General features: G+C 50.9%; 1 protein-coding gene and 1 non-coding gene across 11 annotated transcripts in view; one reads left to right on the forward strand and one right to left on the reverse strand.

The window, feature by feature from the left end:
• Positions 1-13,340, reverse strand: part of TOP1MT (DNA topoisomerase I mitochondrial) — a 69,163-nt gene extending 55,823 nt beyond the window's left edge. For 3 of the 10 annotated variants that reach the window (XR_010159125.1, XM_063816061.1, XM_063816063.1), the window contains exons 1-2: positions 13,167-13,307; positions 12,542-12,681 (exon numbers count right to left, since the gene is read on the reverse strand). Coding sequence is in view for 1 of the 10 variants with exons in the window: in XM_063816061.1 (XP_063672131.1) it covers positions 12,542-12,641 (100 nt within the window). In the remaining 9 variants the exon portion in view is untranslated. Of the gene's footprint in view, positions 1-8,625; positions 8,740-9,269; positions 9,341-11,412; positions 11,555-11,860; positions 11,952-12,541; positions 12,682-13,166 lie in introns of all 10 variants that reach the window. The other 7 variants (XM_063816070.1, XM_063816071.1, XM_063816069.1 and 4 more) reach the window with 7 other exon arrangements.
• On the forward strand, positions 3,484-3,590 carry LOC112204251 (U6 spliceosomal RNA). The gene has a single exon (XR_002937827.1). It is a non-coding gene; the product is annotated as a U6 spliceosomal RNA (small nuclear RNA).
• Positions 13,341-16,927: the final 3,587 nt, after the last annotated feature.

A 16,927-nucleotide genomic window follows, 5' to 3' on the forward strand; every position in this document is an offset into this window, starting at 1 on the left:
CACAGACTGGGCAATTTATAAAGAACACAAATTTATCTGGCTCACCAGAGGCTGGGAAGGCCAAAATCAAGAAGCTGCATCCGGCAAGGACCTTCTTGCTGCATTACCCCAGGGGCAGAAGATGAACTAGCGCACAGGGCAGAGGGAGGACACTAAGCAAAATCACCACGATTTTGATCAGGAACCAACTCCCATGGTAAGAAATCTACTCTCAAGATAACAACATTGTCCATTCATGAGGGTAGAGCCAAATCACTTTTCAAAAGCCTCACTTCTTTATTTATTTATTTATTTATTTATTTAGAGAGATGGAGTCTCACTCTGTGGACAGGCTGGAGTGCAGTGGTGTGATCTTGGCTCACTGCAACCTCCGCCTCCCAGGTTCAAGCAATTCTCCTGCCTCAGTCTCCCAAGCAGCTGGGATTACAGGCATACGCCACCACACCCGGCTAATTTTTGTTTTGTTTTGTTTTTGAGACGGGGTCTCGCTCTGTCGCCCAGGCTGGGGTGCAGTGGCGCGATCTCTGCTCACTGCAAGTTCTGCCTCCTGGGTTCACGCCGTTCTACTGCCTCAGCCTCCCAAGTAGCTGGGACTACAGGCGCCCGCCACCATGCCCAACAAACTTTTTTGTATTTTTAGTAGAGACAGGGTTTCACCATGTTAGCCAGGATGGTCTTGATCTCCTGACCTCGCAATCCGCCCGCCTTGGCCTCCCAGAGTGCTGGGATTACAGGCATGAGCCACCGCACCCGGCTAATTTTTGTATTTTTTAGTAGAGACGGGGTTTCACTATATGTTGGCCAGGCTGGTCTTGAACTCCTGACCTCCAGTGATCCACCTGCCTCGGCCTCCCAAAGTGCTAGAATTATAGGCGTGCCTGGCCAGGCCTCATCTCTTAAAAGTAGTTACTATTTAGTATTAAGTATTACAAATGGCAACTAAATTGCAACCTGAGTTTTAGAAGGAACATTGAAACCACAGCAGGCAGGCAGGCAGCCAGGCAGCCAGCCAGCCAGCCAGCCAGCCAGCCAGCCAGCCAGCCAGCGGGGAAGAGTTGAAACAATCCAGGAACTTTATAAAGCACAATGGGAGAGAGGGCAGAGCCACCCTCAGTCCAAGGTGGGCTGTGCGGGACCACCGCTTTGAGCCCCACAGCAGGCCAGGCCTCAAAGCTCAGGCACCGAGGTGAGGACGGGTACCTGGAGCTCAGCAGGCTCCTCTGTGACGCAGCTACAGCAGCCAGGGGTCTCCCCACGCTGAGGAGGGTGAGGAGGGGTGGCTGCCATGGAGGGTGCCCAGGAGATGTGGGGCCTGACCAGGGCCTCCGCATCCCACAGCAGCCTTTCAAGCCAGAGGGGACCTCCACCCAGGGCCTCCTTCTGTGCTAAGAGTGGAGTTCCTGGAGTTGGAAAGTCCTGCCCCCTAAGCCCTACCACCCTGGAGAGGCCCCAGTCAGGACAAAGCCCACTGGTAAACCCAGGCCCGCCCCATCCAGAGATACTCCCACCAGCTCCCTGCTCCAAAGTCCCTCAGTCATTGTCACAAATAGTGAGCAGCAGACATGTGAGAAAATCACAAGAAAATGTCCACACTGAGGACAGCACAAGGGGTGGTAAGGCCATGAGACCACCTGGGGCAACAAGAGAATTGACAGAAAACCCAGTCACGGCTTTGAGAGGGCCCAGGACTTCATGCCCTGAGCTGCAGCTACGGCTCAGGACTCCATGTGACCCTGTGGCCCTTCTGTCCCACACTCACCTGACAGACACCCCCCACCGACCTCCCCCACAAGCCCAGCTGTGTAGCCTGTTAATCCTGCCATGTAAAGGGGTGCCCTGCAGGGGTGTGGCAGGAGGGTCCTAAGAAGACCAGCATATTTCATCCTGTGTCACTCTTGTACTCACTGACAGCTGGGGGGTGGGGGGTTGGGGGCCCTCCAGGTGGGCCTGATCTAGCCCCATGCGCCGCTGAAAAGCAGTTTCCTCCAGGTGGTGACAGGGAGAGTCAGAGACTGGATTCAGGTGCCTCTGCAGGCTGTGAGGATGAAGGGCCAAATGGAGGGGCATGGAGAACGGACCCCAGCTGACAGCTAGCAAGAAAACGGCCCTTGGTCCCACAGCTACAGGGACTGACCCAACTCCCAGGAGCCTGGTGCCTTGAGGCAGGAGCCCAGCCTGGCCAGCGCACCCCGACTCAGCACACCCCAACTCACCCTAAGCTGAGAATCCTGCCAAACCCACTTGAGCATCTGACCTACAGAACTGTGAACTATGACCAGGCGTTGCTTATCGCCTGCACAGAATGTTCGTTAGCTGGCTTAGAGGGCAGAACCACGGTCTCCAGGGCAGCAGCCAAATCACCTGAGGAGCCTCTCCTCAGCAGGCAGGTTCTCAGCTCCTCACCACAAAACTACCCACCAGAGGCCAACAGGCGGGCCACGAGCCTCTTCTGTTTAATGTTTCGTTAGAGAAAATCTCAAGCACACACAAACAGAGAGAGAACGGCTTACGAAAACTCATTATACAAATTGAGCTTTTCCTACCACACCCAAGCAAATCAGAGTCGAGGGACCCAGGAAAAGCTCTCAGGCACACAGCACCTGCTCCCAGAGCCCCCCTCCACCCCCCTGCCCCCTGCAAGTCTAGCTGCTGAAATGACCTGCTGCAACCTTACAACCGGGTGTACCTAATGGCTGCTGGAACAACCTACCTGACCCAAAGACTAGGTTTACCTACTGTGTCTTTCACCAATCTGAGCTTGCCAGCTCCCCAAAACTTCACTAGTGCCAATGTGTTTTCTTTCAAAACAATAGGTAACATTTCTCTTTCCAATAAACCCCCCAGCATGCTCTTCGTTCTTGGGACCAAAGACCACTCTGGTCTGTGTGTATGCCTGAATTGCAATTCTGTTTTTCCAAATAAAACATATTGTTTAGAGATTCATCTGTACACTTTTTTTTTTTTTCTGTTGAGACGGAGTCTTGCTCTGTCACCCAGGTTGGAGTGCAATGGCATGATTTCGGCTCACTGCAACCTCTGCCTCGTGGGTTCAAGTAATTCTTCTGCCTCAGCCTCCCGAGTAGCTGGAACTACAGGCGCACATCATCACGCCCAGCTAATTTTTGTATTTTTAGTAGAGACCGGGTTTCGCCATGTTGGCCAGGCTGGTCTCGAACTCCTGACCTCAATTGATCTGCCCACCTCAGCCTCCTAAAGTGCTGGGATTACACGCACGAGCCACCGTGCTGGGCCTCATCTGTGTATTTTCATTTGAGTCTGACAAGTATTAATACACTCCCACAACCCCATTACACCAATTCAAAACTTATCAGCTCACATCCCATCTCCTTCCATTGAGTGCCTACCCTCTTCTCTCCCCACTGGGTTATTCTGAAGCAACTCCAAGACAGCACATCGTTTCACCCACAAACATTTCCAATTATGTCCAAAGATGCAAACTCTTCTGTTGAAGACCACAACCACGTGCCCACTTCGGCAGCACATACGCTAAAAGTGAAACAATACAGAGAAGATTCGCATGGCCACTGTGCAAGGATGATAGGCAAATTCATCACGCTCTCCACCAAAACAATTAAAGAACACAACCACTATACACCATCACTCTTTCTCTCTTTTCGCTTTTCTTTTCTTTTATTATTTTAAGACTGAGTCTCGTTCTGTCATGCAGGTTGGAGTTCAGTGGCACGGTCTCAGCTCACTGCAACCTCCATCTCCCAGGTTCAAGTGATTCTCCTGCCTCAGCCTCCTGAGTAGCTGGGATTACAGGCGCCTGCCACCACGCCTGGCTAATTTTTGTATTTTTAGTAGAGATGGGGTTTCGCCATGTTGGCCAGGCTGGCCTCGAACTCCTGACCTCAAGTGATCCTCCTGCCTAGGCCTCCCAAAGTGCTGGGATTACAGGCGTGAGCCACCGCACCCAGGCCACTATCACACTTCAAAAAACAAATTCCTTATTATCGAATATCCACGGAGTGCTCAAATTCCCTAATTGTCTCATCATTTAAAAAATCTTTCTGTAAATCAGAATTGAAACAAAGTCCAATGCATCTGAATAGACTTTTGGTTCTCTTTTTATTTTTACTGCAATCTACTTCAATTTAAATTTTTAGAAAACTTCCTATTTTGGAAAATTTCAAGCACATGCAGAATTATAAGCACTCCCCACCGACAGAGACTGTCCTCGACCACACCTGAGTCTGGCTCCTGGGTCCTCCTCTTCGACCAGGCCCTGACCTTGGCTTAGTCCTTGACCTGCTTAGTCCAGTTTCAGCGAGACTCCCGCTGGTCGCTTCAGTGAAAACGCCCACCTTGGTATCTGATCGCCTTCATCATCGGGTTAAATTCCTCCTCCCTCAGCCTCTACAGCTCATCACCCTGGCCTGCCTTCAGCAAGAACCCCTACCCCCGATGTCTCCTCATGGTAACTTTCCAACTCTGCTTCTTGGCTGTACATCCCCACATCTTTGTTGTATTTGGAGTTGAGCTCAATCTCTCTCCCCTACTGCAAAACCCCATTACAGCGGCCTCTCCTGGAAAAGTCTGCCTTACCATCTTCAACAAGTGTCATAAAAACTTTTTCTTGGCCAGGTGCGGTGGCTCAGGCCTGTAATCCCAGCACTTTGGGAGGCCAAGGTGGGTGGATCACCTGAGGTCAGGAGTTCAAGACCAGCCCGGCCAACATGGCGAAACCCTGTCTCTACTAAAAATACAAAAATTAGCCTGGCAATAGTGGTGCATGCCTGTAATCCCAGCTACTCGGGAGGCTGAGGCAAAGGCAGGAGAATCACTTGAGCCTGGAAGGCGGAGCTTGTGGTGAGCCAAGATCATGCCACCGCACTCCAGTCTGGGGGACAGAGTGAGACCCAGTCTCAAAAAAAAAAAAAAAAGAAAAAAAGAAAAGGAAAGTAAAACAATTCCATTTACAATAGCATCAAAAAAGTAAAATACTGAGCAATAAATTTAACAAGAGATACAAAGCTTATACTCTGAAAACTGTAAAACATTGCCAGAAGAAATTAAAGACACCCTAAATAAATGAACAGCTATCCTGTGTTCATGGACTAGATGACTTCATATGGTTAAGACAGCAATACTCGGCCAGGTGTAGTGGCTCATGCCTGTAATCCCAGCACTTCGGGAGGCCGAGGCGGGTGGATCACCTGAGGTCAGGAGTTCGAGACCAGCCTGACCAACATGGAGAAACCCCCTCTCTATTAAAAATACAAAATTAGCTGAGTGTGGTGGCACATGCTGTAATCCCAGCTACTCAGGAGGCTGAGGCAGGAGAATCGCTTGAACCCGGGAGGTGGAGGTTGTGGTGAGCCACGATTGTGCCATTGCACTGCAGCCTGGGCAACAAGAGTGAAACTCTGTCTCAAAATAAATAAAAGACAGCAATACTCTCCAAACGGATCAAAAAACTCAATGCAATCCCCATCAAAATTCCAGCTAGTGTTTTTGCAGAAATTGACAACCTGATCCTAAAATTCACAAGGAAACACAAAGGACCCAGATTGTTTGACCCAGGGTCAAACAGTCTTTTAAAAAGAAGAACAAATTAGAGGATTCATACTTCCTGATTTCAAAACTTCAGGGCTACAGTGATGAAGACAGCGGGGCACTGTCAGAAGGACACGCAGAGACCGGTGGGTTCACTCAGAGTCCGGAAATAAACCCACACGCCTGTGGGCAACTGATTTCAACAAGGATGTCAGACCACTCAATGGGGAAAGAACAGTCTTTTCAACAAGGGGTGCGGACTGTCCACATGCATAGAATGAAGTTAGGCCTCTTCCTCACATCAAATGCAAATGTTAACTCAAAGTGGATCAAAGACCTAAATGTAAGAGCCAAAGCTATAAAACTCTTAGAAAAAAACATAGGTATAAATCTTTATGACCCTGAATTAGATCATGGTTTTTGGGTTGGTTGGTTGGTCTAGGCCAGGTCTCACTCTGTCACACAGGCTGCAGTAAAGTGGCACAATCATAGTTCACTGCAGCCTTGAACTCCCAGGCTCCAGCAATCCTTCCACCTCAGCTTACCATAGCTGGGACTACATGTGCTCACCACAATGTCCAGCTGATTTTTAAATTTTTCGTCAAGTCACGGTCTCACTTCAATGCCAAGCCTGGTCTCAATCTCCTGGCCTCAAGTGATCCTCCTGCCTCAGCCTCCCAAAGTGCTGGGATCATAGGCAGATAATGGTTTTTTAAAACACACACAGGCAAAGCACAAACAATCAAAGATAAAACACATAAATTGAACTCAGGTAAAAGAGATCAACTGAAAACTTTTGTGCTTCAAAAGACACCATCAAGAAAGCAAAAAGACAATCCACAGATAGGGGTCTAGTATCTGGAATATACAAAACACTCTTACAACTCAACGATAAAAAACAAATAATCCAATTAAAACCAGGTAAAGGGCCAGGCGGGGTGGCTCACACCTGTAATCCCAGCACTTTGAGAAGCCAAAGTGGGAGGATCACTTGAGCCCACAAGTTTGAGACCAGCCTAGGCAAAATGGGGAGACCCCATCTCTACCAAAAATTTAAAAAATTAGCTGGGCGTGGTGACGCACACCTGTATTCCCAGCTACTCAGGAGGCTGAAGTGGGAGGGTGGCTTGAGCCCAGGAGTTCAAGGCTGCAGTGAGCTATGACGGTGTCACTGCACTCCAGCCTGGGCAACAAAGTGAGACCCTGTCTCTTTTAAAAAAAAAAAAAAAAAAAGGTAAAGATTGTAAATAAACATTTCTTCAAAGATGAGATACAAATGGCCGATAAACACATGAAAAGATGCTTGGTATCACTAATCACTAGGGAAATGCAAATCAAATCTACAGTGAGTTACACTGAGTTACCACTTTACATCAACCAGAATGGCCATAATGAAAAAGACAGAAAATAAGTGTTGGCAAGAATGTGTAAAAACTGGATTCCTTGTACAATGCTGGTGGGAATGTAAAACGGTAATGCTGCTTTAAATAAGTTTATTGGGGCCGGACATGGTGGCTCATGCCTGAACCAACACTTTGGGATCACTTGAGGTCAGGAGTTTGAGACCAGCCTGGCCAACATGGTGAAACCCCGTCTCTACTAAAAATACAAAAATTAGCCAGGCGTGGTGGCGGGTGCCTGTAATCCCAGCTACTCGGGAGGCTGAGGCAGGAGGATCGCTTGAATCCAGGAGGCGGAGGTTGCAGTGAGCCGAGATTGCGCCACTGCACTCCAGCCTGGGCGACAAAGAGAGACTCCATCCCAAAAAAAAAAAAAGTCTGTTGGTTCTTCAGTAAATTCAACATGAAATTACCACAGGAGCCAGAAATTCCACTTCTAGCTACATACCGGAAAGCACTGCAAAGAGGTATTCAGACAAATACTTATAAAGAAATACTTGTAGCCTCATTATTCACAATAGCCCGACGGTAGAAACAACCCAAATGTACATCAGCAGACGAACGGATCAGCGAATCCCAGATATACACGCAGCAGGGTGTTTTCAGCTGTGAAAGGGAATGAAGTGTTAACCAGCACAGTGTGGATGGATCTTGAAAACACCTGACATGAAAGAAGCCAGGCACAAAAGGAAAAATACTGCAGGATTCTGTTTACAGGAAATATCCAGAATAAGCAAATCCATGGAAATAGAAAGTAGATTAGTGGTTGCCAGGGGCTGGGGGAATGGAGAATGGGAACGTTAAAAGAAAAACGTTAGCTGGGCGTGGTGGCTCACGCCTGTAATCCCAGCACTTTGGGAGGCCGAGGCAGGCGGATCACCTGAGGTCGGGAGTTTGAGACCAGCCTGACCAACATGGAGAAACCCCGTCTCTACTAAAAATACAAAATTAGCCAGGCGTGGTGGTGTATGCCTGTAATTCCAGCTACTAGGGAGGCTGAGGCAGGAGAATCGCTTGAACCTGGGAGGCGGAGGTTGCGGTGAGCCGAGATAGTGCCATTGCACTCCAGCCTGGGCAGCAAGAGTGAAACTCCATTTCAAAAAAAAAATAAGAAAAACTTTAGATAAATTAAATTTAACAAAGTTTAACTGAGCAAAGAGTCATCTGAGAATTGGGCAGCTCCCAGAACCAGAACAGGTCCAGAGCAAGTCCGGGGCTGCTGCGTGGTCAGACCACACTTAAGGACAGGAAAAAAAAGGGACAAAAAGTGAAAAAGACAAAAACAGAACAAAAAGAAAAGAAAAAAAGGAAAGTGACGTACAGAAAACAGCCACGCAATTTTGTGAAGTTGCAGCAACATTTAACGCTTGGGATATTTCACCATAAAAGTCTCCATTTCTGGCTTCATTTGAACAGATTCAGCAGCCTGGGAGGTGTGGCCCCTGCACCGCCTGCCTACTTAGAATTACATTCCCAGCTCACAGCCGGGATGGCAGGAGAGCGCGGAAGCGGCACATGGCAGACACAACCGGGACGGCCCAGCTCCTCACCAGAGGGCAGGTACTGGAAACCAGCAAACACGATTTGACAGGACACAGAGCAAACACCGCATTAAACAGCTCCTGCGTTCCAAGGCCAGGTGCTTAGTTCATCTATGGAAACCTTACTTAAAACGACACAATTAGCTCAAACGGACTCATCCTACCTTAGATTCTACTCGCCGCGAATGGATGCACGCAGCCTGCCATCAAGCCATGGAGGTACCACATTTCTCAAAAGCAAAAGCTAACCGTTTTTCCATCGGGCTCTTTTCTTTGTTCTGCGGGACACAGAAAGCTATTTACATGATTATCTGACACAAGAAAGCAGGAGAGAAGAGAGCAGAGGGAGAGAAAGGTGAGTGAGGACTGCAGGCCTAATGCCTTTCAACTTTTTTTTGGTTCTAATCTTTGAAAAAGATGTGGTCACACTGGTTGTTAACCACAGTAACAATCTGACAAGATCATTTATCTAAAACAAAAACAAACAGAAAGGGCCCCTGGCACATGAGGGAGATGCCAGACCCCCTTGTTACATCTGGGCCCCCGACACGAATGTGCAAGAGCCGGACTTCTGCACCTGTCAGAGGTGGCTCGCATTACGAACCTGCTCCACAGTCCTGTGGATTCCCAACTCCACTCAAGCGGAAACAAAGACTGGAAAAAGAACAGGAGGCAGGTCCCAATTCCACTGCAAAGGCCAGGCTCTCAGGACGAAAGCTGATCTCACCCCATGCCCTCGCTCCCCCCATTCCCTCACTGCCCCATTTCACCTCGCTCTTAGAAAAGGGATAAAGGGAACAAACCTTACCCAACAGTAAGATTGTCCTGCCCTGGATTTTCTTTTGAAATGGAGAATTTATTTTCTTCCCTCAAGCACTGCTATAAGTCACAAGAGAACAGGGTTACGTTGAGGACATTTCCATGTCATAATAAACAGAACTTCTGTGAAAACACTAGGATGAACCCCACCACAGCATCCTGCATGTGGCCAGCGGGCAGACAGACACAACTCTGAGAATGGGGCCGGCCAGGCCCAGGCCACTCACTCCCCGGCCCACGGCTGCTGCCATTACAGTTCAACCAAAGCCTGGCAGCAGCCGTCAAGGGATTCCAGGTAACCAGTAACCAACCCTCCCAGGATGGACAAGCGTGCAGTCCCCACAGCTAACTCCAGCTCCTTCTACATCCCACACACGACCCAGGTAGCACGCTGGCAACAGATCCAACCCTCCTGAAATTTGACATAAATGCACCTTGTGTGAACACAAAGTACATATTTTTAAATTTATCTAAGTAAATGATCAAAAAAGCTTTTTATACTTGTAAAATACCCATTTAAAAAAGGTTCATCCAGGCGCAGTGGCTCACGCCTGTAATCCCAGCACTATGGGAGGCTGAGGCGGGCGGATCACAAGGTCAGGAGTTTGAGACCAGCCTGGCCAACATAGTGAAACCCCGCCTCTACTAAAAATACTAAAATTAGCCAGTCATGGTGGTGTGCACCTGTAGTCCCAGCTACTCGGGAGGCTGAGGCAGGAGAACAGATTGAACCCAGGAGGCAGAAGTTGTGGTGAGCTGAGATCGCGCCACTGAACTCCAGCCTGGGCAACAGAGTGAGACTCTGTCTCAAAAAAAAAAAAAAAAGGCCACATGCAGTGGCTCACGCCTGTAATCCCAGCACTTCGGGAGGCCGAGGAGGGTGGATCACAAGATCAGGAGATCAAGACCATCCTGGCTAACACAGTGAAACCCCATCTCTACTAAAAAATAGAAAAAATTAGACGGGTGTGGTGGCGGGCGCCTGTAGTCCTAGCTACTCGGGAGGCTGAGGCAGAATGGTATGAACCCGAGAGGCAGAGCTTGCAGTGAGCCAAGATAGTGCCACTGCACTTCAGCCTGGGCGACAGAGCGAGACTCCATCTCAAAAAAAAAAAAAAAAAAGCTTCATGAGGCTGAGCGCGGTGGCTTACACTTGTAATCCCAGTACTTTGGGAGGCTGAGGCAGGAGGATCTCTTGAGCCTAGGAGTTCTAGACTAGCCTGGGCAACATAGGGAGATAGGGAGATCCCATCTCTACAAAAATTAAAAAGAAGAATTAGCCAGCACGATGGTGCACACCAGTAGTCCAGCTACTCAGGAGGCTGAGGTGGGAGGATCACTTGGGCCCAAGAGGTTGAGGCTGCAGTTAGCTATGATCACCACTGCACTCCTGGGCGACAGAGTGAGACCTTGTCTCAAAAAAAAAAAAAAAAAGTTCGAGAGTAAAAACAAAAATTAAGAATACAACATATTGAACATGTTGAAGATTGTGAGTTTAAAAACGAAACATTAAGGCCAGGCGTGGTGATTCACGTCTGTAATCCCAGCACTTTGGGAGGCTGAGGCAGGGACTGCTTGGGGCAAGGAGTCCAAGATCAGTCAGAGCAACATAGTCAGGCCTTGTTTCTACAAAAATAAAAATAAAAACATTAGGCCAAGTGCGGTGGCTCACGCCTGTAATCCCAGCACTTTAGGAGGCTGAAGCAGGCGGATCACCTGAGGTCAGGAGTTCTAGACCAGCCTGGCCAACATGGTGAAATCCCGTATCTACTAAAAATACAAAATTAGCCGGGTGTGGTGGCACACGACTGTAGTCTCGGCTACTCAGGAGGCTGAGGCAGGAGAATCGCTAGAAACTGGGAGGCAGAGGTTGCAGTGAGCCAAGATTGCACCATTGCACTCCAGCCTGGGTGACAGGAGCAAAACTCCGTCTCAAAAAAAATTAGGTGGGCATGGTAGCACATGCCTGTGGTCTCAGCTACTGGAGAGGCTGAGGCAGAGGATCACTTGGGCCCAAGGGTTTGAGGTTATAGTAAACTATGATCACCACTGCACTCCCACCTGGGTGACACAGCAAGACTCTGTCTCTACACAAAAGTAATAATATAAATAAATAAAAATGAAACATTCACAGTAAATAAAAGGCTGGAACCTGGTCTTCGCCCTGTCTTCCCTGATTTTTCTGCTTTGGCTTCTTCACTTTGAGCTTCTTTGCATTTTCCAGCCTTATCTGCCCAGTACTCTCTCTCTTCCTTTAATCAAAGAAATACGCTCCTGTAACTCCAAAGAAGAAACGGCAACACCAGTGCCAAAATGATGTTTTTTACAGGAAGAAACATAAACTTCACAGGAAAGCAGTGACATCACGCCCCTCCCATTCCTCCCCTGTTCTGATCCTGGGCTGTGGTTCAGACAGGACCTACAGCCCAGACAGCTCCTTCCACCCCATTCTCTACCATTGTAGTGATGAGGTTAGACCCGAATGTTACAAGAGCTGGGCAAGCAGGTGAAGCACCCCCAGCAACAAAATCCATCATCATAAACATGCAAAGGCCACTGCTTCCCAAAAGTATTTGCTACCTCTTGAGAGCAACTTTATCATCCACTGGCAACTGCTTCAAATTGGGCCCCGACTGTCTCCCATCACCTATCTGCAACTGAGTGTCCCCACCTGCAAGAAAACACACACGTCTCCAGGGCCCTGGGGTGAGCAGCAGGACCGTTCCACAGAGGTGAGCCTGGACCCAGGCAGCAGGGACACTGCTGCACCTGCGGCTGGAGTGACACCGAAAACACAGCAGCAGCTGAGAGGGCAGGAGAGGCAACCGGCCACGAGCCTCTGTTGGCTCCAACCACCAAAGGATGGTGCTTATTCCTGACCCCATTACTATGCAACCAGGCTCACTAGAAAGTTTCCATTAGCCGGTCTGGAGCATATTCCTGGGTGTGATATGCCATCATGTTCATGTTTTTTAAATCACTATTAAGTAAAGCGTTTTTTTTTGTTTTTTGTTTTTTGTTTTAGAGACAGGGTCTCACTATGTTGCCCAGGCTGGTCTCAAACCCTGAGCTCAAACGATCCTCCTGCCTCAGTCTCCCAAAGCGCTGGGATTATAGGTGTGAGCCACCGCACCGGCCCTTAAGTAGACTATTTTGAATGCTGCATAGAGACTCCCCTGAAAATAGCCTGTTCTTGGGTTTTAGCTGGGAGCTTATGGCTTTAGATGCGCCAGACCAAAAGTAAAAAAAGCAGCTGCAAACCTGAGGTGTTACAAGGTGGCCGCCAGCAAAGCGATCCAGGAGAAGGGAGGCAGGTCACCACGCCAGGAGAAGAGAAGGGCAGGGAAAAGGCCAACTCCATGAAGAAAGGCCCTGGGCAAAGCGCATCCAAAGCCGTCACTCTGGGGCAGGAGACAGAGCGGAATCCCATCAGCGACGGCCGTTTCCAGACCCTTTTCCTAGGCAGCCAGACCGGCACCGCTGGCCAGGTGCAGGGCCCAAGCAGAAAGTCAGGAGCCAAGGGAGCGATGAGGAGGGGTGGGGCAGCCAGGGGACAGGACACCGAGGGGGAGGGGTAAGCGAAGGGGGAAGAGAGCAAGGGGGCCTGGAGGGGGGACACAAAAGGAGAGCCCATGGAGATGGAGGAAACACTGAGGGGTGAAGCACATGGAGGGGGGACACAGAGGAGGAGCGCGCGGAGGAGGAGGGGACACGTTGGTGGCGTAGTGCGCGGAGGGGGAGGTACACGGAGGAGTCGCGGTGCGGCGAGGGATGTGGGAGGTCGTCACCAACAGCGCGACCTGGGTCACCCACAGGAAGAGGGCCACTGAGGGCACCGCCTGACCCCTCCCTCCTGGTGGCCCTGCGCCCTCAGGCCGAGTCCCACCTCCTCTGCAGCTCTTCCAGGACCCACGCGGTGCCACTGCACCACGGCTCCACCGGACCCCGCTTCCCCCAGGCCTGCGCGAAGACGCTCGGAAGGCCCGAGCCCGCGCATGCGCAGCCGCCGCCACGTGCCTGCCTTGACGCCGCGGGTGCTGCCGGGAAGGGGGCGGGCTGCGCGGGCGCGGGAGAGGCCCACGCGGTGGTCACGCGGGGCGTCTGGTGGCTGCGTTCGGTTGGGCCCCTGGGCTCGCGCGCTCCGTGGGCCGCGGTGCTGACGGGCACCCAGGAGGTGGGTGGGAGGCGGCCGGGGTGGAGGGGCGTTCCTGGGCCGACGTGCTGTTGGCTTCCGCGACGTGGTGGAGTCTCGCCAGTCCCTGCAGCGCTTTTGCGACTCTGAAGATAAAGAGGATCGTATTTTGAGAAAAGCTCATGGAGCAAGGAGCTCAAGGAGCAAGGCCTGAGGTGCAAGCTGTCACCGGGTCGCATCTGCTTAGCAGCCTGCACATTGCTAGCGAGAGTCTCCACTCAGCCTCAACATAGTGCTTGGGAGGAGGAGGGCCGCCAGGCCACACCCGTGGGGTGCAGGATGCGCCATGTCGGGGTCCGTGAGTCTGGGGTGACGTGAGATCCCAGAGGCTGAGTCTGGAAAATTGAGCGGATGTGGCCGCGGTAGCAGAATGGACGAAGGCCCCCAGGCCGAGAGGGAGCTCTGTGTACAAGGGCACGGCAAGTGGCCACCGGTGGCCAGTGTGGAGTACGGCTCCCTCCAAAGCAGGCTCTTCCTGCAGGTATTTTATCCGGGAGGTGGACTCAGGAAGCACAGGTAAGGGAGTAGGGAAGTACACGTGTTGGAGAGCAGGTGAGAGCCGGGGCCCCTGGACTAGGCCTCCTGGAGGCCTCTGGGAGAGCACAGGACACAGTTCCGAGTGGGTTTGCTCTGGTTTTCAGGGGCCATCCTTGCCGCCCCACCTCTGCCAACTGCACTTCCAGCAAGCCCCGGGCATAGGCCAGCACCCCTAAGCACTGAGAAAAGCCCTCAGGCAGGAAGTTGCAGGTGTGGGGGGCGGAGGGGCGTTGGGGTGCATGGGAAAGGCAGGGTGCTGAGAGCGTCAGCCGCACTGCATGTGTGTGCGTGGTGCGGCTGGGGAAGGGCCGGCGCGTGTGGACACGATGGTGCGGGCACCGGGGAGCACCACCCCCACATGATCCCCTGTATGTTGCAGAGAGATGATGGCACCAGTGGGCACACTGCTCGCAGGTCAGGAGGAAGCAGGGCTTGGTCAGGCCAGAGACAGTAGGAGCCTAAACCGCAGGCCTGCAGAGGTTGAGGGGAGGTGTCTGATAATTAGTAGGGTGTGGAAATGAGAATGAGCGAGTTGAGGATGGTGCCCAGGCTTCTAGTTTGGGTGGTCCGGTGAGTGGCACTGTCTTCTGGCCCTAAAGCCCTGTCACGGTAAGGAGAACTGCCTGGAAAACGTACACTTGGGGAAGACAGAAGAGGTTATTACAAACACTGCTTCACTTTACAACTTGGCTATTTTGTGATAAGTTTTAGTGCATTTATTTGAGGTTATTAAAGATGCCATGTTACTGCCTTCTTAACAAATGGACATAGGCAGATAGCTGTTTCCCTGTTGTGGTGAGTAATGGCCAGGAGAGGCAGCCTTCTGTGGAGCAGGCACCGCAGAACCTTTGCATGCAGATGGCATCTCCTCTACAATGGCGCCGGGGTTGCTAGAGCCACACAGACGCTGAGCTCATTTTACTCAGAAAGCCACAGAAACAATAACCAAAAAAGGATACTATGAAGGCAGCATAGATCCTATGCTTTTTAAAAAGCCCATCGTCAGCATCAGTGACAACACCATTACCGCTCCGTCACCAAGATTAAAAATTAGTCACACGTGGAAAATAGAAACAGGTTTTCAGGGAGGAGAAGGCTTTGATTCCACTGAATAATGCCCCCTCTTTTGCTTGGTAAATAGATGATCCATATTTCCTGATGATGTACATTTTCGAGGGTAGCTATGCCTAGGTGGTCTCAGATTTGGGGGAAAAGCCTTGGCCTCAGTTGACTGGGAAGGGCTCAAAAACTATAAATTGTATCCAAAAATGTCTGACAACAAGGTATTCAGTAATGACATCAGAGACTCCATCCAGACTGAATCTAGATTAGGTCACAAATGATTAACAGTCCTTGGAATTAAGAACTTTTATCTTGGCCGGGTGTGGTGGCTCATGCCTGTAATCCCAGCACTTTGGGAGACGGAGGCGGGCGGATCACTAGAGGCCAGGAGTTTGAGACCAGCCTGGGCAACGTGGTGAGACCCTGTCTCTACTAAAAATACAAAAATTAGCCAGGTGTGGTGGCGCGTGCCTGTGATCCCAGCTACTCGGGAGGCTGAGGCGGGAGAATCTCTTGAGCCCAGGAGACGGAGGTTGCTATGAGCCAAGATCGCAACACTGCACTCCAGTCTGGACGACAAAGCAAGACTCCGTCTCTTTTTTTTTTTTTTTTTGAGACGGAGTCTCATTCTGTCGCCAGGCTGGAGTGCAGTGGCGTGATCTCGGCTCACTACAATCTCTGCCTCCTGGGTTCAAGTGATTCCCCTGCCTCAGCCTCCCAAGTAGCTGAGATTACAGGCACATACCACCACACCCAGCTAATTTTTTGTATTTCAGTACAGATGGAGTTTCACCGTGTTGGCCAGGATGGTCTCGATCTCCTGATCTCGTGATCTGCCTGCCTTAGCCTCCCAAAGTGCTGGGATTACAGGCGTGAGCCATGATGCCCGGCCGCAAGACTCCGTCTCAAAATTAAATAAAATATTTTTAAAAAAGAACGTTTTTCTTGTGTGCATCACAATACTTCAGCGAGACACAATCCTCATCTGAGCCACCACGGGGCTGGCCCTTGCCCCTCTCCTTCCCTTTAAGCCCTGGTCCAGCCCAGCCTTTGGTCTTCTGAGCCTCCATGTACCTCGGCTGGGCCCCGGCCCCTGTCCTCAGCCCGTCCTGCCTGCTTCCCCTCCCTGGCCACTCTGGGCAGAGGCCTTGCTTCCTGTGTCACTGACACCTGGGGACAATCCACAGAGGTACCCCACACTCCCAACACGGCATCTGTCCCGCCTGTGCCCCCCACCCACCAAACCTCTGCTCCCCTCCATCTTCTCTCCTGTTACCGTGGTTGAACACTTCACGCCCCCTATTAAATGCCAGCCAGCCATCAGCCCTCCCCTGGCCCCACAAACAGTACTGCACCTGTCCTCAGAATTCAGATGTGCCCACTCCCTATGGCTGTCTCTGCTCTTCTGACTCACCTTAATCCCCGTTGAAGCACTCTCATTCTTTGGCTGGGTGCAGTGGCTCATGCCTGTAATCTCAACACTTTCATGAGGCTGGCGGATCACTTGAGCCCAGGAGTTAGAGACCAGCCTAGGCAACGTGGGGAGACCCTGTCTCTACAAAAAATACAAAACTGAGCCAGGCATGGTTTCGCACGCCTGTAATCCCAGCTGCTTGGGAGGCTGAGGCAGGAGGATTGTTTGAGCCCAGGAGTTCAAGACTGCAGTGAGCTGTGATCACACCACTGCACTACAGCCTGGGCAACAGAATGAGACAGCTTGTCTCAAAAAGAAAAGGTCTCACTCTCAAAGCCCCCTGAGACCACTTCCAACAGGGTCTCCACCAGCCTCCTCCACTCTTGGCAGCCTGGTCTTGCTGTCAATGGCGCAGGATGGTGCATGTGTTGGTCACTGGCTT

This window comes from Pan troglodytes, chromosome 7 (assembly GCF_028858775.2).
Source record: "Pan troglodytes isolate AG18354 chromosome 7, NHGRI_mPanTro3-v2.0_pri, whole genome shotgun sequence".
In the NCBI taxonomy this organism is placed as follows: domain Eukaryota; kingdom Metazoa; phylum Chordata; class Mammalia; order Primates; family Hominidae; genus Pan; species Pan troglodytes.